This window comes from Genypterus blacodes, unplaced genomic scaffold (assembly GCF_046128005.1).
Source record: "Genypterus blacodes isolate CSIRO-AG114 ecotype Tasmania unplaced genomic scaffold, CSIRO-AGI_Gbla_v1 ptg000017l_1, whole genome shotgun sequence".
NCBI classification, from domain to species: domain Eukaryota; kingdom Metazoa; phylum Chordata; class Actinopteri; order Ophidiiformes; family Ophidiidae; genus Genypterus; species Genypterus blacodes.
The window spans coordinates 4,600,777-4,622,929 of NW_027466831.1; the positions used below are offsets into that span (position 1 = coordinate 4,600,777).

The 22,153-nt window shown below is 45.7% G+C and overlaps 1 protein-coding gene, 1 long non-coding RNA gene and 2 other non-coding genes across 4 annotated transcripts; 1 reads left to right on the forward strand and 3 right to left on the reverse strand.

The window, feature by feature from the left end:
• Positions 1-716: 716 nt before the first annotated feature.
• Positions 717-826, reverse strand: trnal-caa (transfer RNA leucine (anticodon CAA)). Its single transcript has 2 exons — positions 789-826; positions 717-762 (listed from the first exon to the last, which is right to left on the reverse strand). It is a non-coding gene; the product is annotated as a tRNA-Leu (tRNA).
• Positions 827-2,087: 1,261 nt separating this feature from the next.
• Positions 2,088-2,197, reverse strand: trnal-caa (transfer RNA leucine (anticodon CAA)). The gene is made up of 2 exons: positions 2,160-2,197; positions 2,088-2,133 (listed from the first exon to the last, which is right to left on the reverse strand). It is a non-coding gene; the product is annotated as a tRNA-Leu (tRNA).
• Positions 2,198-11,000: 8,803 nt separating this feature from the next.
• On the reverse strand, positions 11,001-14,593 carry snai1a (snail family zinc finger 1a). Its single transcript, XM_076141447.1, has 3 exons — positions 14,310-14,593; positions 13,325-13,843; positions 11,001-12,601 (listed from the first exon to the last, which is right to left on the reverse strand). The coding sequence occupies exons 1-3, from the start codon at positions 14,383-14,385 to the stop codon at positions 12,417-12,419; spliced, it is 780 nt and encodes a 259-aa protein (XP_075997562.1). The 5' UTR covers positions 14,386-14,593; the 3' UTR covers positions 11,001-12,416.
• Positions 14,594-16,721: 2,128 nt separating this feature from the next.
• LOC142991168 (uncharacterized) lies at positions 16,722-18,457 on the forward strand. The gene is made up of 4 exons (XR_012960868.1): positions 16,722-16,837; positions 17,482-17,680; positions 17,857-17,971; positions 18,078-18,457. It is a non-coding gene; the product is annotated as an uncharacterized LOC142991168 (long non-coding RNA).
• Positions 18,458-22,153: the final 3,696 nt, after the last annotated feature.

The window sequence follows — 22,153 nt, forward strand, 5'->3', positions numbered from 1 at the left end:
TTTGGGATCAATGAATATGCATTTAAACATCATTGGTGTATTTTTAACACCCATGTTACTCTGAAGGACATCCGTACACACATATGTACACATAGTGCACCAACACACTGAATGCACGGTATACACTCATATACACAAAACACACAATATGAACAAATGTAGCATATGTTGTGTGTAATGTAGTTTATTTATCTGATGGCTTAGAATTAAGTTGGCACATTTTCTGTATAGTTCATTCTTTCTCTCATCTTTCCATCGAGTCACAGTAGATGTTTTTAAAAGCTGTGATGTCTCGTCTGCACGTTACCTGCAGTGACAAACCTAACACAAAAGTTCATGACGTCCTCTAGCCGAGCTAAAAGGTGAGAGAATATAAAATCTGAGCTTCTCAAGAAACTTTAAGAAGGCTTTGTATGTTTATATGTAAGTCTGGTCTTTCTGTCTGAAACTCAATGAACACATTTTTAATACTGAAAGAAAGAAGAATTAGTGATATGTGTGCACCCCCACAAAGTCCTGAGAGGTCTGATCAGCCAATATAACACACCTGTGTGTGTGTGTGTGTGTGTGTGTGTGTGTGTGTGTGTGATCCAAACAAGTTTACTTTTACACGAGTACATTGACATTTTTACATGGTTCCCTTGGTTATTCAATGGAAAGAACAGGAAACATTAAGACGAGGTCTTGTTTATCCTGAGGGAAATTGCTGAAAATTATGTCAGGAGTGGGATTTGAACCCACGCCTCCATTCGGAGACCAGAAGTCCCTCATGATAGGAAGGTATGAACCTTGAGTCTGGCGCCTTAGACCGCTCGGCCATCCTGACAAGTTGGCAATCATTGGACAAGCTACAGGTAAAATACATGAAGACAGAAGTAAAACGCTTACAAAAATGTAACACATACAAAAACTGAATGAAAATAAACATTGAAAAATACTTAAATAATCCTCAGGTCTCATGTCAGCATGTCAGACCTGTGAGGCCCTGACACAGAAATCTGACAGCTGTGGTGAATCAAATTTGAATAAAGTAATCATATTTTGAATCTTCATTTTGAATAATTTCACAGCAGAAAGAAGTGCCGTGATCCGTTTCTTCTGTGTGTGCTGGCACACCTGTGTGTGTGTGTGTGTGTGTGTGTGTGTGTCATGGGCATGCATGTGATTCAGTGTCAGCTAAGACACTTGTTCCAACAGTTTCACAGAATTGCCACGGCGCCTGTTTGCACACTATGCAGCTTTACTTTACACTTCACACTCCACTGTAAAATCAGCGATGTGGTACTTAGCTCGTGTTCTCATCTCAGCTCAGTCCCACCTACTTTGGTCTCCAAGCCTTTGAGAGATCCTGCCAACATTTAACAGCTAGTCTGAGCTATGTGGGCCCCCAGGATGTTGAGCACCAAGAAGTTGGAGCAGGTGAAGAGAGTCCTGAGGGAAAGCCCTGCTCCTTCAGGCCTCACGCTCTGAGACGTAACAGAAGGATCAGCTTGGCATCCTGAGAAGTGCTACTTCCTGGCTACAGGCCAGACACTTGGACAGCTGGCACCGTGTGTGTGTCTCAATTCTCCTCTTCTTTCACACTGCATTTAACGTGCAATATGACTGTGCGTTAGTAATCTGTTATCATCTCCTAAGTGGTAGTATCAGAATAGTGTGAACATCACAAGTTGGATCCAGTGGCACCTGTGTCCTGAAGCTGAGTGAGAGAGAGAGAGACATCAGAACGTGACCCATGCCAATGCCGTCACCATTTATGTCAAGTTACCTGATCGCTTGTTCACAAGATTGTAAATATGAAGCAAATTGCTCCAAAATCTCCATGTGACATTTTCCCAAACCAAAATCTGCAATTGTTTTAATCATCTATGGAAGGAAATGTAGGGATTTAATTATCATCAAATCTCTAAACCCATGAGGGGAAGTGATGCAGTATTCAGGATGAAGAATGAATTATAGATTGAAACAAGTTTACTTTTACACGAGTACATTGACATTTTTACATGGTTCCCTTGGTTATTCAATGGAAAGAACAGGAAACATTAAGACGAGGTCTTGTTTATCCTGAGGGAAATTGCTGAAAATTATGTCAGGAGTGGGATTTGAACCCACGCCTCCATTCGGAGACCAGAAGTCCCTCATGATAGGAAGGTATGAACCTTGAGTCTGGCGCCTTAGACCGCTCGGCCATCCTGACAAGTTGGCAATCATTGGACAAGCTACAGGTAAAATACATGAAGACAGAAGTAAAACGCTTACAAAAATGTAACACATACAAAAACTGAATGAAAATAAACATTGAAAAATACTTAAATAATCCTCAGGTCTCATGTCAGCATGTCAGACCTGTGAGGCCCTGACACAGAAATCTGACAGCTGTGGTGAATCAAATTTGAATAAAGTAATCGTATTTTGAATCTTCATTTTGAATAATTCCACAGCAGAAAGAAGTGCCGTGATCCGTTTCTTCTGTGTGTGCTGGCAGTGCGCCATCTGCTGGAGATGTCGAGACCAGAGTAGGCTGAGCTTTGAATGAAGCCTCTTCCTTCTCTTGTGTTCTCCTGTATGGGGTCTGGTTGCCATCGTAACAGATGAGTTTCTGGTATGCATGTTTCAGACAGACATTTGTTTAAAAAGACTTAATGTGTAAATGTACTTTCCAATAACTATTATGGCACTGCTTGTGTCAGCGTGTGCTCTCTGCACAACTGAAACTGTATTATATGTTAATTCCACAAGGTGGTGCCATTGACCTCTGTCACCCACCGAGGGAACAGGAAATTCACTTCTGTGTGTATTCACGCACCAGGTCTGTAACCCTGTGCTAAACCTGAATAAAAAGCCTCTAAATGCTACTTTACACGTAGTTATAGATTTAGTTAGATACAAATCAGTTCACTGTGGCCTCAGAAAGATTTTTCCTATGACATTTCGCCCGGAAACGTCTGTGATTTCTAATATAAAGTAGCTGAGAGAATGTGGAGGTTTACATACAGGCCATTGTTAGGAAATATAGTACCCAAAGAAAATGTCTCCAGAAGGCTGAAACTTACAGTAAACGATGTAAGTTACATAGTTTAGATGTAAAACCCTTAAAATCGTGACATTTTGAATACCACTTGGCAACATCTGCAGTCCTGTACTGCGCCTTTATCAGCAGGGGGCGCTAAACTACTACATGTCACCAATAACGTCACAGCTTTATGTTGGTTCGCTGAAGTCCGTCCAGTCTCGATGCAAGAATGCAAAGAGCAAACTGCACCTTGCAAGCAGCTGCGTCTACTGACACTTAGACAGGAGCGATGTCTTATATAAATGTTTCTAATGGGAGTTTGCTTGTTCATACAGTTTGTGTTGTGCTCATACAAACCCGTGTCACACTGGTTATTTTCACTGATGAGGTAAAGGTCATTCCACCTAACACTCATTGTAAATGGGGTCACTGTTTTTCGTGGACAGGAAGGGGCTATCGCATAGGAAGTGGAAGTAGGAGCGTCCCTCTCTCTTTCACACACAAACACACACACACACACACACACACACCTCCCACAGTCGTCCACTTGCCTGCCCATCCTGTAGCTGTACGAGCGGCGGTATGAGCCAGGAACACCCCCCCCCCCCCCTCCTCTCCCCTCCCCCTCCCCCCTCTCTCTTGGGCTATGGCTGCCTGCTAGTATTTTGGTAATCGTCATCCTCCCTGACCTGCTGGCCCGATCCTGGCGCCAGGAGTCTCCACGCCTCCCCTCCACCTCCCTTAGCCGACTACCCCCCCGACCCCACGGATAATTCAGACCAGCTGTTGCAAGGTGCCTTGCCTTACTCCCACCCACCATACTCACACTTGCCGTCTCTGCAGCACTGAGTTCCTCTCTGAAAAAGCAAGCTCGGGGCTTTTTTTTTGCCGGAGGCCTCTCCTCTCACAGCTCTGCATGGGGTCTCACTCACCGCCGCATGAAATAAATCCAAGTCAATCACAGGCCGAGTTCCTGCTCTGTAACAAATTAGCACTGTGTCTGGATTCGATGTTGCAATATGGAAACACGCATTCATCGCGTCGAGCTCTGGCAGGGAGTGAAACTTTCATATTGGCCCGTTGCTTTGCCGGTTCCTCAAGAGTGTCACTGACCTCAATTGCTCTCATTCCTCTTAACGTTGGACCCTTAATGATACGGAATTTGTTCTCGTACAAAATGGAGTCACGCTGCTGTTTTGCCTCTGCGGGGCCGCGTCTCGTCATTGGAGTCACATGAAGAGCATGTGTGTCCTCCGCCATCAAGTGATACTGTGTGTGTGTGTGTGTGTGTGTGTGTGTGTGAGAGAGTGTATTGAGAGTTTGTTGCCGTGGAATGTTTGACGAGGTGGACGAGACGGAGAGCGAGAAAAGATTCAATTTGCCACAGATCATATTCCTCCTGCACTGAATTTGACAAACAGGATTGGAGGCGTGTGTGTGTGTGTGCGTGTGCGCGTGTGTGTGTGTGTGTGATCACTGTCCATTTTCTTTGTAAACTGGAGTCTTTTGGCGTTTGGGGGGGCTGTGTGTAAAGTAAGGTGCCTCTCTGTCTATAGCCTAACCACAGTGGGACTTTGGACCAAGATGGTGGGGAACCCCAAAGTGTTTGATCCAAACTCCACAGCTCCCATCGCTGCTGAGTAACGGCCCATGTGTGAACCGCTGTGGTTTGTACACGGTGTACGTGTGTGTGTGTGTGTGAGACAGAGGTTTGGATTGTCTTTTTTTCCCTTCTTGGTGGTGGTGTATGGTTGTCAGAGACGGGGGCCCGGTGGAGGGGGTGGGGGTCTGGTACAAAGAGCTGCTCTGGTGGAACTATGGAGGAAAATAGTTCATGCTGCACTGGGATTTCCTGCCTTTGCCCTGGTCCGCCCCCTCCTCCTCCTCCTCCACCTCCTCCTCCTCCTCCTCCTCCTTCTTCTCCTTCTCCTGATCTGTTCTTTTCAGCACTGAGACAATATTTCAGCCCAGATTGATGAGGTGAAATGATTTAAAGCGTAATGAAAAGGAAGGACGGGGCGAGAGATTCCGTGTTGCTCCAGACTTTTTAATCAGGCCTCCATAATTTCATTTCCTCTCTTAATCTGTCCGCCCACTGCCTCGGTGCAGATGAATACTTTTATTGTGCCAGTGTTGATGTATATCGCCACGTCTTCGCTCCGTGTCCCCTTCACTTCCTTTTTTTCCCCCGGTGACGTGCAAACATGGCTGGATGTCGTTATCTGACCTCCTATCACCCACAGCTGGAATACACATTGGCTCACCCCGACACCGATGCCTGTGAATAAAGGCAGAGGACAGCGAGGCGTCACTGGAGGGCCGCGACGCCGGACAGGTGCTTCCCCATTTGGCTGCCCTCAGACATCTCGCATGGGTGTCAAAGAGGGGGGTGGACGGGGGCAGGGGTGCAGGGGACGAAGGGGGTTGGGTCCGGGGTTTTTAAACGGGTCCACTCCTCTTCCAGGGCTTTGATCTTAGGTGTCAGCGGTCGTTCTAGGGGGCATGTGTCGCTCATTAGCGGTGTGGTGAGAGTGCTGGCTCGCAGGTTTGGCTGGCGCGGAGAGAAGAAGGGAGGATGCTGTGAAAATGGCGTCCCCGCTCATAAACCTTAAAGGGTGGTGTCGGGAGTTTAGAGGCCAGCCTGCAGGATTTTTAGGGGGCGGAAAAAATGAAAGGCAAACAGCAGAGATCGGTTTAATCCCTGCGTATGTGCGGAGCGTAGTTCTCATTTACTTTTTGCGGCGGAGAGACACTTATGCTAAACTGATAGAACAGGAAGTTAAATAGACGATTTCATTGAAACGCCCCGCTGCCAGCACTCACTGTCTTGGGAGAGGAGGGAAATGGAAACCAGATGTCTGAGATCCACCGTGAATATGTCAAAGCTCTCTCCGACTATGTCAGTTCCTCCGCGTCCCATTGGTGGAGCCCGACTATTCTGCACTGTCATCAGTCCCGTCTCTCATACTCCCATTTGGACGTATCGGAGACTCTCTGGCTGCAGTTGCGACCTGGGAGACGAGGGGGGAATAAGCTTTGGTGTTCCAGAAGATGAGGTTTTTTTCACTTTAGGTTCCTTAGGTTTCAAGCCTCACCACATTCCTCAAATTTCAGGGTAACTTCCCATATCCCAAGGCTCAGTCGGGTGGCAAATCTCTCAGCACTCCTTTGTGGATAGATTGCTTTCTCTTGCTTGAGAAAATAACAAGCTACAGAGTAATGACTTAACAAGCAACAGGATAATGGCTTCAACATGTGCAAGACTGCGCACGCGTGTGTGTGTGTGTGTGTGCGCACGATTGCAACGATTGCTTGCTGACATGCATGTGTACGTCTATTGTTTGAGAATTGACTGTGCGGGATCATCTGGAACCTCTGAGTTGCGTGGAAAGCCAAACCGCAGATGAATCGATTGGTCTCCTGCAGGTCTGAGGCCTTGAAGCCTTTGGGGACTCGGCGGTGCCCAGCGTGTCACGGTGACAAGGACAGCCTGTGGGGTGTCAGTGGGAGTGCCGGGTGTTTTCCATCATAACCAGCTGCTGCTCAGGCCTCCCACACACACACACACACACACACGCACACACACACAAACACACACACACACAGGACACTCCTCCTTCCTACATCTGTGTGTTTGCGTCTGAGGATGTTAGTGATATAGTGACAGTGTGTGTGGTAATTAATGACAATGTGACAGCTGTTGTGCTCTATGTGCTGCGCATGTGAGTGTGTGGAGGCTTTGCGTGTGTTTGCGCTAGTTTACTTTTGTGTGTGTGTGTGTGTGTGTGTGTTTTGATGGCGTGCATTTGTTCCTCGGGCACCGTCTTTGCCCTTTCATGGTTCTTTCATGCGGCGCCAGGAGAGGATTTCACGTTTGAAAAGAATATTGTGACACAGTAGAACAATTAGTTTCATCCTCTGAAATCACAACATCACATTCTGTCTCTTACTCGTGAACTCTTTCCCCGTAGGAGCGAGTGTGACATCTGTCAGCTCCTATTCTCTAATGTCCATGATGTCCTTAGGGACAAATGGGACGGTTTTGTCACCTCTGATTCCTGCAGCAAACACACACACCTGTTTGTCAGATTGCTCTCATTAATCCAGTATTGGGTATATGTGTGTGTGTGTCTGTGCATGCTTATGTGCATGTCCTGTCTCTCACACTGCTCATGTGAAGGTGCAGTATAACGGCACTTTCCTGCGTTTCATGTGTCAGTGAGCACTGCTCTTCCTGTTAGCGTGTGACACACTTTGCCACAGCATGATCCAGCTTGTCCTTGTCCTCTTTCACACTGCATTCTGAATTTTCAGCGAATCACAATCTGGAACACCGATGCACAAACGAGGAGGATCCCAACCAGTCTGTTTCCCACACCACCTGATGCTGTTTACACACTTAAACACCCTGACGTGTCCTGACAGGAGGACAGAATCTACATTACCTCTTTCATAATAATCTGTCAAAGCCTCCCGGCAAAGCTCTTAACGTCCTCCTGCACCTTGTATGGGAAAATATGCTCAGGTGCATTCCACTATGGCATGGCAAAGCAGGTGATCCTTCTTCCCCCTGACAGGTGGAGGAGCCTCTCAAGCGCCGGCACACCCAGGATGCTTTGCTTCTACTGTATTTTGGGGTTAAAACTCAATGGTGTAATTAAGGTCGCCTCATGTTTTCGGTCTCTACTTGCGACCGGGACAGGATCCTGTTTTGGTTGCAGGAACTCTGCTGCTCCCCCAGCAAGCTCAAGATGCCACACAAGAATTTTGGGAGTACAGATAATTAAGGAAGGCTGGGTCAGGATACTCTCTGAGAATCTCTTGTTTCCTGTCCCAGGGCAGAAGCTGGGGTTTATTTTTTTCCTCCATCTCCTCCCCAGTCCTCTCCAATCCCATCAGCCCCTGTGTGAGGCAATGCCCAGAAGGAGAGCAAGGGAGTGAGAAAGAGCGAGAGCGAAGGAGAGAGTGAGTGAGGGAAGGAGGGAGAGAGGGGAGGGGGGGAAGTGTAGGCGCCATCCATCCTTCTACCTCCCCTCCTCCTCCCTCCCTCCCTCCCTCCCTCCCCCTCTCTCGCTCTGCTTCTCACTGGCACCCAGTCCACAGCAACACATGTCTCTGATCAACTCCAGCCTGCGTCATCAGTTAGTAAACTCCAGGCTCCAGGAAAACCAACAGAGAGCACATTCATAGCTGGCGACCCTGTGACTGTGTGTGTGATTCATTACACTTTAATATGCAACCCCCTCCCCCACCACCACCAACCCAACCCCCCTCCTCTACCCTCAACCCCTTACCCATCCACCCAAACCACTTCTCCAATCCAGCCTTGGGGCAACTCCACAGCCCGATCAGATCCATCATTAGGCATACTTGTGGTGTCACCGCTGTCGGCCTCCTTATTTACCAGATGCGGCGGTCGTGTCTCTGCCCTCTTCGCCGCTCAGGAGACGGGAATTAGCTCCGGATTTTCACATTGACATCCCGTCAACACTCTGGACAAGAGATTCCGAAGGGGCTACAACTCCCACCAAGCTTAAGACAGGGAAAGTTATGAGCAACGTTAAGAGAGTAATGATGTGCTCTTTAGCAAGGCGACAGACATTGTGAGGTGCTAATCCCAGTGGAGGACACCAGGGGAGTAATGTATGAGGTGAGATGTGGCTGGGGAGCAACACTGCGGCTTGGACGATCAGCTCAGACATGCCGTCCTTAAGCGGCACCCTGACTCCGTCCTTTCTGTCTTCTCAGGTCAATCTCACTGCTGAGGTTGTGTTCCACTCGTTGCAACACTGGGCTGTGCGTCACGCTTTATTTGGATAGTCCAGGGCTGATAATCAAGTGACTGCAACGTGTCAGTAAAAGCCCTACACACTCTTGTGATAGTCACAAGTGTTACAAGCATCCTGTGTGTGTGTGTGTGTGTGTGTGTTACAGTTAATCAAACACAGAAAATGTCCACACATCACAGACGAGCCAGCAGGAGGAACCCCAGTCTGCACACGTCTGGAGGTGAAGTGTGTGTCTGAAGTGTTTTCCCTGGGAGAGCTTTGTCCAGGTCTTATATGTCACGAGTGCAGGATGAGTCCTGTTTATGGGATGCTGACAGCTCCTTCCTGTCTCCCAGGCCATGAGCACTCCCGGAGCCCTAACTAGTGCTGCACTGAAGGCCACCCAACTCCACCCCGAAAAGTTGGCTAAGAGAGCAGCCGTGGGTGGGACAGCTGATGGGGGATGGGATGTAGTGTTGGCAGTGGCAAAGTGCACAGAGAGAGAGAGAGAGAGAGAGAGAGAGGGAGAAGCAGAAACAGCACTTGAGCTCTGCAGCTTTCTGGGCTCTGAGGCTTTTTTTGGGTAAAGCGGGCCAATGTAAACTCCCACTTCCTGTCGGCCTTGTCTCAGAGGGAGAGAGATGATCCTTCTGTGAAGAGGGAGAGGGCTGCAGCTCTGTAGGGACCGTTTACACACACACACACACAGACACACACACACACACATAAATAGAAATACAGCCGTAGAGGCAGGCAGAGAGTGAGTGTAAGAGAGTGCGAGTGCGGGAGAGCAAGGAATACACAAACACAGTGGGGTTCAGGAATGTTAAACACATGCTTTATGGCATAAATAGCAGCCACTTTTGGTAAATTACAGTGAGTGCTCTGGCACTGTAAAGCACACAGCAGGAAAACGATCTCAGATTTCAGATCCAGGCTCTCCGCTCGCCCCGAGGAACAAGTAGGGGAGCATGTTGTGTTTTCATTTCTCTATAAAAAGGCAGGAATAAGCACAGTAACTTGTGATGCAGCAAAGAATGCGGCGCCAATGTGTGTGAACATAGAATCGAGCGTCAGTGGAGTTAGCCTGTGAGACAAAGAAAGATTTCCAGCAAAAGCTTGACGAAAGTATGATTCTGATCGGATTGAAGGTTTTAACAGTGGTTTATTTTTAATAGTCATTGTTTGCAGAGCTAACACCCTCCCCTCAGGATATGATAGCAAGTGACATCATCACAATGGTCCTTAGTTCACTTCCAGCAGCTGAGACTGAGCGGCTCTTTATCCATCCAGACATGGGTAAAGACCATATCATCCACAATCATCGACGCTCACATTGGGTCCATGTTTGCCCTGGTTAGCGTTCGCATGCAGATGTTTGAGAGTGTGTGTGTACCAAGTGTGTGCAGTGAGTCAGTCCTGCATGCGGCGAGTGGTCGTCCTGGCTGCTGGATCTCCGTGAGCACATTTCCCTGACTCAGAGGGAAATAAAGAAAACGGCTTGGTGGAACAGCTTACCTCACTCTGCGCCGGCCTGACTGAGCCTCAGCCCACGCACGGCCATTACACCCGACACACTCACTGACTGACTGACTGACTGACTGAGAGCAGAGCTGCACAGGCGAGGAGCCATGGGAACCTTACAGCTCCAGTCAGGACAGACTCTGACTCACTCACTGTCTAGGCAGAGGAAGCAGAGAATGTTATACACTCACACACACACACCCCCACACACACACACACGTTTGGACAGCATGGATATAGCTCAAGAGAATTCCTCCTCAGGCATCTTTCAGTATCTGGAGTGGCACGTATGACTTCATGTTAAATCTTGATTTTGATTAGAAACAGAAAGGACACACAAGCTCTTAATAAGCTCATTTGCAGGCACGTACACACCCACCCACCCACCCACACACACGCAGCAGTGTTTGCACAATGACAGAGAGAAGTTGACGACAGGTGAAATATGGAAGCAGGTGCATTGAGTTGTTCCCCTCCATCCCAGTGTGTTCACCTGTACAATGCTCCGATCCCTGGCAGGTCTATCAGCACGTACTGTGTATCAGTTGAGCAGAGTTAATGATCAAGCAGCTCTTTTATAACCAGCATCAACTGTACTTTTTACCTTTGTCATATCAAAAGGTGATAAAAACCTCAGATTCTTTCCCCCCGGCGTCCAAACTCTTCTAATGTAAATGACAGAGAACCTTTTTAATAAACATAAATTACTTTATTGAATGAAATTTCATCATATTATGACATAAGAAATAGAAGTGAACACACAAGCATTGGTACAAAAGTTGAAACAACACATCTGACATTGCACTATAAAACACTGCCATAAAAAACGTTCAGGAAAGTTTAAAAACTCATCTTTGGATTGATTGTCCACGTAAAGGGATTTGATCACATCACACAACATCAGGCAACCACGCCTCTATGGTGTAAACATCAAAGGATAGAAAGTCTTTGGTCCCAGCCTTATGGTGTATTTGCAACGTTTTGATATTTATTTCTAATTGCTAATACTGCAAACAATTACTTTACAGCCACGACAACAAAATGAGGTAAAAAAAAAAAGGAGAAAGAAATAAAGAGGCACATTTTGGCTTCAAATGTGATACAATTTCAAAACACACACACAAATTAATTCAACTTACAAAAAAACAAGATGGCTTTGGCAGGCGTATTAACACTGTGGTAACCTTGAGTGCATATATGGCTTTTACACTGGCGCTCCGGCTGCAGCCCGTCTGCAGGGTGAAGCGTCTTTTTGGAAACAGACAGGAGAGCTTTTCCTATCTCTGAGACTCATCAGGTTAAAGTGAGGGATGGATGTAGTCAAAATAAAAGGTTGAAACTCGTCCCCGCGCCGCTGAGACATCTAGACTAACTGCTGCCATTCTTTACTGATGACACGCTTCCTCTTTTTTTTTCTTCTTCGCTCTCTTCCTTTCTTAAGCCAACCAAGGGCAGTGGAAGTCACCTGCTATCAACCAGCCAAGGTCACGGCTGTAGCACCTGTTAGCACCTCGTCTATCTACACCACCGCACCAGGGACAGCTGTGTGTGCTTTTGCTTAAGTGTGAGTGTGTGTGTATGTGTGTGTGTGCCCATGTGTGTTTTGAGGCATGCTGAGAGATTTATCCCGCCCACGCACCCCTACCTCTCAGCAGCTGTGTCTAGGGCCGTGATCCTGAGCCGTCCGGCACCGGGGGACAGAGACGGGGACAGAGAGCACCCGGCACCCTTTAACCCCCCCTGAGAGTTCACTGCATGTTTGGTCTTTGGAATTGTGGCGGCAACGGGGCTTTTGTTATGAAATGAGTGTCGGCGTGGTAGCTCGGTTGGGTTTTGGTTCCGGCCCGGCGTCGAGCTACAGCCAAAAAACGTTGACTCTGCTCCGTACCTGAGCAGAGAGACTACGCACGCTTGTCAAGTTCAGATCCGTACTGAGGCTCGATTCCTTCCAGGTCATTCAAAGCATGTCGTGCTTTTACGTGGCCTTGCTTGTCATCAAAAGGCCGGCTGGGCTTGTGCGGACCCCCCTTTTCTGTGGCCACTGCCCCTGAGGTCTGGATGGGTCCCCCCCCCTTCTCTCGCTCTCTCTCCTCTCTCTCTCTCTCCCCATTTCACACCGTGGCGGAGCAGCACCCTGAGGAGCTGTGTTTCTGCAGCAGGGACATGCGGCTGAAGGTGCGAGAGCAGACGCCGCACTGGTACTTCTTCACCTCGGCGTGGGTCTGCAGGTGAGCTCGTAGGTTGGAGCGGTCGGCAAAGGCCCGGTTACAATGAGGGCAGGAGAATGGACGCTCACCTGGGGGGAGGAGGAAAAACAAGGGGGGTTGAGAGAAACGTCACGTGACTTCAGCGGCACTCACACTTTCAGGATGTAGCTGCAGTCTTTGGCAGGCGGTGCTAACGACCTGCAACAGTCGGGCGTCTCCGGCATCACAAAAGCAGCCCCCCCCCCATTAACACCTCCCTCACAAAAACACACAGGCGGATACACAAAACACCTTTGGGAGATAATGAAGAATCACATGGCGGACTGGAGGGATCACAGCCTTACTGATTTAGCATAATTCAATCAGAGCCCAATGAGATTAGTTCCTGCAGGTACCAAGTCCTTCGTGATAGCAGAGTCTCCTTTCTTTCCCCTTTCTGTTGTCTTCCCAGCAGCCATGATAAGATAAGAACCCAGCCAGTCATTGTTACCGAGACATTAAACACAATGAGTGATCAATGGGCAGAGGGGTTCCCTATGTGATAATGTCTACTGTTGAAATGATGAGCTCATCAAACTGATTGCCATGACAACCCTGGCCCCTTAATTCAGCTCTTGGCCAAAGGATGACTGAAGGTGTGACCTGAATACTCACAATGGCAACTCTAGTGCAGATTTGGTCTCACAGGTGTATAACGATATCTCACTGACTCCCTCACTCACTTAACTCATCAATCACAACGATGTCACTGAAAATGGGCTGTTGCCTAGTGACTTTAGAGGACAGAATCAAGGTGTACACGTGGATCTTACCTGTGTGTGTGCGGATGTGACCGCGCAGCAGCCACGGCCTGGAGAAAGCCTTTCCACAAGTGGTGCACACACACGGCAAGGTGTGTGAGCGGATGTGCATCTTCAGAGCCCCTAGGCTGGTGTACTCTTTGGGGCAGTGTTTGCAGAGGAAGGCTGGCCTGGCCGGCGTGACTGGGGCCTCTCTCTCCTCCTCCTCCTCTTCCGGGGGACTCTTATGGACGACGGCACCCGTGCATTTCATCCGCTGGCGAGGGCCGTACGTGTGCGTGGGTTCGGGGCTAGGAGGGTCCGACGTGCGGCCCTCGTCCTCCTCTCCGCTACTGCTGGCGCTGCTGCTGAAGCTAGACGGGGAGCTCAGGTCCAGGGGGCCCGGGGTGGCAGAGGGGTCTGTGTGGGATGTGGGCAGGTAGAGCGCAGGCAGGATGCTCAGGTCCCACACAAGGCCTGTTGTGAAGCAGGTGGTGGTGGAGCTGTTGACCCCCGATGGCAGATCAGCAAAAGGAAACCTGTCCAGTAAATCTGAGGAGCAAACAGATGATTCAAACACACAGTTAGAGACACAAATCCCCTACAAAATACAATTAAAACGACTAAATGTAACTTTGACAGAGCCGAGGACAAGTTCGCAGCACGTTTAACCTGCGAAATCTGTCTTTATTTAGGTGATAAACTCCTGTGGTGCTCAACATTTGTTTGGCATAAAGCTGAAGCTGAGGTTTCATGGGCCGTTTCCTCCCACGTATTCTCAACGACTTGTAACATGAATGGAGCTCTGTCTGGAGCAGAAAGAGGGGAAAGTGCATCTAACGGGCCCCAACTTGATCGCGGAGTAACTGGATTTGCAGTTGAAGCAGGAAAGCAGCAAAAAAAACCGAGCAACAACAACGTTCAACTGAAAAACGGCTCGTTTGCTAGCTACTTTTACGCACGAATTCAGGGATGTTTTCACCATTCAAAACTGCGAAAATAGAGGTTTTTAACTCACCATTCTGGCATTCCAGTTCGCTGTAGTTCGGCTTTTGTTTAGCGAAATACTTCTTGACTAAGAAAGACCGAGGCATTGTCCCTGGAAGCGTTAAATATCTGTGCGTAAAAAGTATCCGGTGGTCACAACAACGCGCAGCGAAGGTTAGAAAAGTGAAGCAAAAACCTGGTCCTGGGGTCCAAAAGGAAACAAATAGATACCATCCGATAATCCACAACGGTACGTGGACTTGGGGCAGAGTGTGTGTGTGTGTGTGTGTGTGTAGGTTCCATGCAGAATGACTAAATGCTAGGCTCTGTTCTGAAGTAGTGTGACACAGGCGGTAGGGGTGTGCTCGCCCCTCCCCACCTCCCCACCTCCAAGGGCGCAGGAAGAAGAAGCTTCATTTACAACAACCAAAACATCACAGACCGACTCAAACACTTCATTACATGACAAAGACAAGCAACCAAGCCGAAAAGAGCCATTTTTAAGGAAGTCACTGTCATTTAATTACATTATGCATGTGTGTGTGAGGGGGAGAGAGAGGTGGGCTTATTGTTTGTTGTTTGTTGTTATTAGTTTCTTATATTCTCTGTTTTATTGATGTGAATTTCATTAGCTGTGCTGATTGTCAGGGTCACGAGGCTTGGACAACGGACACAGCCTCACCTCTGTTGACATCCGGGTCTTTGGATCAGTGCTGGACACTCTGGACAGTGATCTGATGCACGATCACCTCAATGTATTCAATAGACATCCCCATAATTTGATGCACACATTTATTGGCACGCCTACACGTTATAATTATAATAATTAATATATCTTATTATCCATATTCCCCAGTTTTACAGCTTCTGAAACTGCTGCTGTTTTATTGGTATGTATGTGTATTTTTATATTTTGTGAGTATTTTTTTATACCTTAATTTTTTGGAATAAACTGTGCATTTAATTAATGAAACACCTTAACTTTGGATTGACTTAATTAATTTCTCGACTGTTTTTGTAGGCAATTGAACGCACCATGAAGCTCTGATCTGTGGTCCCAAAGGCCTGAATATTAAACATGACGATTAAGAATCATATAATTATTTTGTATCTTATCAAATTGAATCCATTCAACCCAGATGGCTCAGTGTTCTCAGATGTCAGCTGCCTTAAGAGACTCGTCTTCGCCTCCAAACACAGGTCCACTCAATAACTTCAGTAGAGTATCTGCGCCATCTTCTGGAAGTAAAACTTGTTTAATAACGACACCAAACAGTTCCTGCCAACACTGGGTGCCGCAATGTTGCAGATTATTAAAGAACTCGTATCCTCAGTTACGTCACCTGGAAAAATCACATCAAGCCAATATTACAATAGAGATGTTTATTATACTCAGACTTCTTCAGACGCTTTTATATCTATGACTTCATCCATCGAACATAAAGAGGTCTGTCAACAGCCTGTGTCCTGTTGACCCAACACAGCCACTAGGGGGAGACAAATAGTAACGAATGCTACTGCAAAATCATGGTTTCCAAGAAAAGTTAATCTTAGGCGACTGGACTTGCCAGTAAAGGTTTGAAGACTTTTCACCTCTCGTCTGAAAGGCTCTCATCAGGTTTGACAGCCGGTAAGGGATTCCCAGGATTTAATCTCTGTTGAGTCGTAGTCAGGTTGATGATACTCCTGATTAGTCACTATCAGGGTTGTTGAAACTCCCGATTGGTCCTTAGTAGTTCTAAGTAGGTAGCATCTGGTAGTATCAAAGACCCTGACCAAGACTCCACAGGTTAAATCCTTTGAATCCACACCAGTCTGCAGGTTCAATTGCCTAAGATTAACTTTCCTTGCAAACCACGACCTGGATAACTGAGAATTTAACAGACAAATCATGGTTCTCCGTTGCAGTCCACTCACATGTATGACACACACCTGTGAGCACACACACATATTCAGGAGAAATATAAGAAGTTTGATTAGATTAGTTGAGAGACCTTGTGGAGCCAAAGGAACATCATTTTTGTTTTTTCTTTGATTTAATTACCACAACATGCCATGCCTTTCAAAATGAAAAAAAAACAGTACTTCAAGTAAACAAGAAAGCACCCATCATAGTATTTTATTCTCTGTTTGCAGTTTTTCTCCCAATAACCCAAAATAATCCAAATCTTGACATATTCTGATGAATCAAATCCAAATTAGATATGATATGTGATCTGAGAATGTGTGTTTTACGGTCAAACTGTGGCTGTGCATTAAATAGGTCAGGCTTGGTCAGTTGGGACAGACAGAAGTGAGGATACAGGGAGAGAAGTAGATATGTGCATCAGTCAAAGAATCAAATCAAATCGGTGGACTCCGTCTGCGGGCTCTCATTGGTGGATTCCTCCCGGTGGGCGGGCCGATGGGCGGAGCGAGGGGCGGGTCTTCTGCTGATGTGGATCCGTTGTATATTTCAAATACAAGACTGCAGCTTTGTTGACAATAAAAAGCGTCAACGAGAAGTGAAGAAATCTTATATCGCATATTCATAATGGTCCAGGGCTCAAACTGATAAAGGTAAGAATACACGCGTGTAAATCGGTGCTGTGTGGCGCTAATGTGTTGTATTGTACATGTATTCGTTAGCATCCTTAATGCTGACGTAGAATTCGTTTAATGTAGATATTGTTTTCATACGAGCTTTACATTCTGCCTGAAAATGCTTGGAGACAAAGCGCTGGTTTATTTATGAGGGATGAGCTCTCTGCCTGCAGGTTTGCTATCATCAATGCTATTCCCTTGATGCGTCGCTTAATGCACCATGCAAGACAATAGCACGACAATGGTAACAAATCAATGCATGAATGCCCCAATGTCAACTTCCAAGATTGTGTCTGGATGCTTTTCCACGCTATTGTGAAGTGCACACAAGGCTTTTACAATGACGAGCCCTCTTACATATAGCCCCTCCCCTCCGTCCATAAGCAGATGGGTCCCTAAACAATGAAGCCCACAGGGGGCATATGTGGGATATGATTATTCGAATTTAGAACAAGTCTCATTGGCTAGTCAGTGGACATCCCAGTCAGCTGACTCTTGAATGGAATCTAAACAATGATCACCCACTCCTAAGATCTCACAGAGGGATTAAAGTTACTGTTACTTCCAGAAAGAAGATACCACATGACTACAGTGAGACAGTGATCTTCTTCTTTTATCAGCCAAAGAGTTTTTCTTCACCACACCCGAGCCTCCTGCAGCACAACGGAAGTCAGCTGAGACAAGAGCAGAGACCAACACAAAAGGAAATTATGTTCACTGCAATCACTCGTCTGCTTTTCGGGGGCGGGCAGGAGTCCCCTGAAGATGTCAAAGCTGGAGATGTGGTTGATGAAGGTTGGCTTCTTGTTGGTCATCAAGGTTGGTCACATAACCTAATAAAGAGTCTGTTCAATATACAGTCTGTCATATTTCATAATCTGACCTTGTTTTATTTACTTATATTGTCACTAAGTCATTCACTAGACAATTGTGCACCATATATCAAAATGCTGGTATAGCCACATATTGAATGATGAGATCACTTGTTTCCATAGAAGCAAACAGTGAAGTGAGTTTAGGAGAAAAGCAGGAAGCAGAGGTCGCCAACAACCAATCAGCAAACTCGACCCTTGTTCAAGACACGCCTACAAATCTGGAAACTGACACCAGGTGAGCAACCAGAAAAAGGAAATTCTGCTCATTTATCTTTTACATGTAAAATTCTACACTATGATGTAAGGAATTCATAACGACTAAACTCTTTTCTTCTCTCTAGTTTGTTAGATGGAGAGCTTACGGTTCAGAGCAGCATCAGTGTCACTGAAGCCGTCTCTGGCTCTATTTCTCAGGCCAGAGTTCTGTCAGAGATGACACAGTTATCCTGTATCCAGAAGGCCAAGGCCTGGGCAGACCGACACCATGTGTCACGCAACGCCATTCAGCGGCAGAACCAAACTCGCCTAAGCAGCCAACACCAACACTTCCACCTCCACCAGCCAGCGCATCGCAACCTCAGCCACTGAGGCACTGGCTGCACAACCATCAAGTGTTTACCAGGAAATGATCTTTTAACACAGATAAATAGACACTAAACACATACTGTACTCAACACACACACATTATGACATTATACTCTATTAAAACTACATCTATACACTCCAGTCTTTTTGTGTCTGTATAAGCTATTCACCAAACATCAATGTAAACCTTTTGATACAACATTGGACAACTGTAATCAGTTAGGCAGCTACAGTGTTATTGTTATAGGACTTTGAAATGAAGATGCACATCTCATGAAATGAGATACAGTACAGTGTATGTTTGTTATCGTCTGTGTGTTCACGTGTATTTATACATGCAGTATATGCTGAATGGATGTGGTAAGTGTAGCTTATGCAAACATGTGTCTTCAAGCATCTTAGGACAGTGTGGTTTGATTTGTGTACCTATATACATATAACTGTGAGCACTTGGTTCACACAGCAATAAAATGATGACCTCTGTTTGTTTGATGTGATTTCTTTTGATCATTCAGTCCAAACATGATGTCAAATCTACACTAGACTGCTTGGCACCGGCCTCTGGTAGCCTCAGCTTGTTTGCTGAAGATGCGTCTATCTTTAAAAAGACAGGTGGAATCTCAAGGAAGTAAACATATTTACCTAGGGGACAACAATGCATGTAGAATATCATACTTAATAATGTACATGCAGGTAGAACAACAGTTGCACTATTGTCTTTACAAAAGGTGTGTTAGTGTCACACTGCACAGTATTCAGAGCAGAGAGAAAGTCTTTCATCATCGAGGCTCGAGGTGACGCTGGTTCCTGACATCAGTGAGAAAGAAACCAGGGCAATAAACTTCCTTGGAACTGCACCAAACAAGTTCAAAGAGGAGATGTTACAAAGCAGTTCTGAAGTTAGTGAGGCGAGGCAACCTTTTAAAGTCGTTTTGATAATGATACTTGTAATCTCTCTTCATCTATTCATACAGGGCTGCAAGTAGGAGTGCCAGGAATGCTTGGAGGGTTACACCAAGTTCATAGCCTGTAAGGGAGGTTAAATTAATAAAGGTTGAAGTGTTCTAGCTTTTGGAAGTGTGAAAAACTTACTATAAAATGACTATAGAATGTCATGGGAGGAGTTGGTACTCTTTAACCTTTGTACTCTCAATGTGTCAAACATCTACAATGGGAACTTACAAGATATTAAAGATGAGGTAAACACTATTGACACATGAAAAGGCTTGATGTGCGTACTCTGCCTTTTGCCATTTTTAACTTCTGTTGTCATGCATGGGTGCAAGCAAATGGAGAATCTCTCAGCACAGAGGACCTCGTTGGACACTGAGCAGGAGCTGGAGGGCCTGCGTGAAGGTAGAGAGATGACCTTGTTTGAATAATTTCTTGCTTATCTTGTCTAACCCTTTGTCTTAGAATTTACAGTTCAATCCCCTCTTCCTTGATCTCAGCTTTCAACCTGCTACAATGTTACAGTAAATCAAACCTACCATCACTGAACTTATTGTATTATAGCCATGATGAAACGCTAGTTCTGCTAAATAAGATCAGATGTAGGACCATTGACCTGCTTTGCTTCGCTCTCTCTCTGTGAAGCAAAGTCATGCTGACACGCTACATCAGAAGATCAGTTACTCCCATGCATCTCCACCTGATCACTACTCCCCTGTACACTCCCTCCAACGTGACCTGGTTTTTGTTTAGTTAACCCTGACATGTTTGGTAGTGAGTGTTAATGATTTGGCTCTTGGTGCCTAAAGTCTGACTGACTGACTGACTGATAATTCATAACAAAAAACAACAACAAGGAAAGAACAAGTCAGTGTACACACATCCATCATGAGCATAGTATCTTTAAAGCTGACATTTACCTTTTTCATTTCTGATGGCTCCTCCTGGACACAATTGGTCCAAATATCAGCTGTCTGGTTGCATCAGTGGTGAAGGCGGCCAGATGACAGATGACACAATCAGCCATGTAATATTTGGGCCGATTACAGCCAGGGGATGTTTTCGGGGAACAAAAGAACAAAAGAAAGTTTCCTTTGTTGTTTTCCTTTTCCCCCCTCTTGTCTTGCAGTTCTTTGATCACTTGAGAGCAGACTCATAAGTACATCAGCAGTTACTCTCAACAGCCACATCCTTAATTTCTCCTGGAAAAACAAAACTCAAGGGATAACCAACCAGGTATCAGTATCACCATTATAAATCTCAGAAAATGAAACCTGTCAGTCATAAAAAATATTGCTTTTATATTTCATTTTGCTCGACCTAGCCTGAGAAAAGGCCCAACTCCCACAATAGTGCTACCAGCTTTGCATTCCCGTTGGATCTGTGTTGCATTAAGCAATTCAGAGTTAAGTCGAATAACCAAAGGTTTGCAGCCGGTTTCAAAGGAAGGCATAGCCAAACAATTACTTTGACATTTGTGTCACGCTACAGCCCCAATTTCATCCAAATAAGCTTATTGTTGAGAGTAGGTATATAACAGAGCAGCCAGTGCTTGACCTATGATTTTGTGTTATTATATTAATCATGATTCATAGCTCAAAAGGGTAAAGACACTCTGGGGTCGATTATTGAAGCCATTGCAATTTAGTCATAGAGTTTAGCCATAGCATTCTGTTCTCAGCTGTTCGATGCTTTCATTTTTTTAATCATGTCCAATCAATACAGGGTATTAGTGTGAGTGTTCTAAGCCAGCTTTACCAGTGTTAATAAGAGCTGTTACGTAAGTTGATCGAGAGACGAGATAGTGCAAGATATGCATACCAGATATGTCACTGCTAGGACGTGTCACATGTTCTCAATGTACCTTTAGACAAACATGTCACTCAAACATGTCGGGGATTGCTGAACACTTTTCTCTGATGCACTTAGGACTTCCAAGAAAGAATGAGTGTTGATTTATGAATTAGCAACAATTGATAATCAGCATTATGAAGGCTTGATGGTCCCATGTGGCTTCGAAGATGAAAGTAAATGGATGAATGCAATTATTTATCAATGATTCTGTACCATCTGTACTATCTGTACTATCTGTACTATCTGTCATTTCTTGTCTTGAGCGATTCACTGATGTACCATGTTGGGCTTGATTTATGTGCTGTAGCCTTCTTTTGCCTGACAACCTTGTTTTATTAATGTCACATCAATGTTACTTAGAGACACCGAGCAATTAGGTGTAGGTATGGAGAGAATGTTAAATATGCATAATACTGGATGTTAAGAACTGTGAGTCACAGGTGAGGCGACGGGTTCTTGAAAAATGACAAGAGTGTCAAGAGTTCAGGATAACCTTTCAAAACAACATTCTAAACTTGTTTTCTCCCAGGACATACCAACTAATGGTCTTTTCATTTTTGGCTTAATCACTTAAACATAGACCTGTTCTTGTGGAATACTTCAACAAGTCGTTTAACAGGCTCTCCACCCAGGGTTGAGTTTGGTCCACTAAAAAATGTTATGCTTCAAATTGAAGGAGACTCCCGAAGATGTGTAGATGTCAGACGGTTGCCAGAAATTTGGTTCCAAATTAAGAGCGCTGATATCTTCCCTCATCCACTTGGTTTCCCTCCCTTCCAGCAATGATACAAAATGTTATCTTCCAGCATGAGGTGCATCTCTAAGTTAATTGCAAGGGGAGGTCTGTTGTGTTGGACACTGTGCACTATATCACCACTCCAATGTTACATTATGTAGTGGGTAATTCAGGCAAAATGTGAAAACATGTTTGCTGTGTCAAGCTACTCTCTAAATAAAGATGATATCAACACAAGCTCATGAGAAAAGAAAAGCAACAAACTATATTACAGCTACATGAAAGTGCAAT

Bases quoted from the DNA above. Each gene is read 5' to 3' on its own strand.
- snai1a (XM_076141447.1), bottom strand. From the start codon at position 14,385: ATGCCTCGGTCTTTCTTAGTCAAGAAGTATTTCGCTAAACAAAAGCCG. The intron at 13,844-14,309 runs GTGAGTTAAAAA...TTTGCTCCTCAG, and splicing joins CGAACTGGAATGCCAGAATG to ATTTACTGGACAGGTTTCCT. The intron at 12,602-13,324 runs GTAAGATCCACG...TCCTCCCCCCAG, and splicing joins TCACATCCGCACACACACAG to GTGAGCGTCCATTCTCCTGC.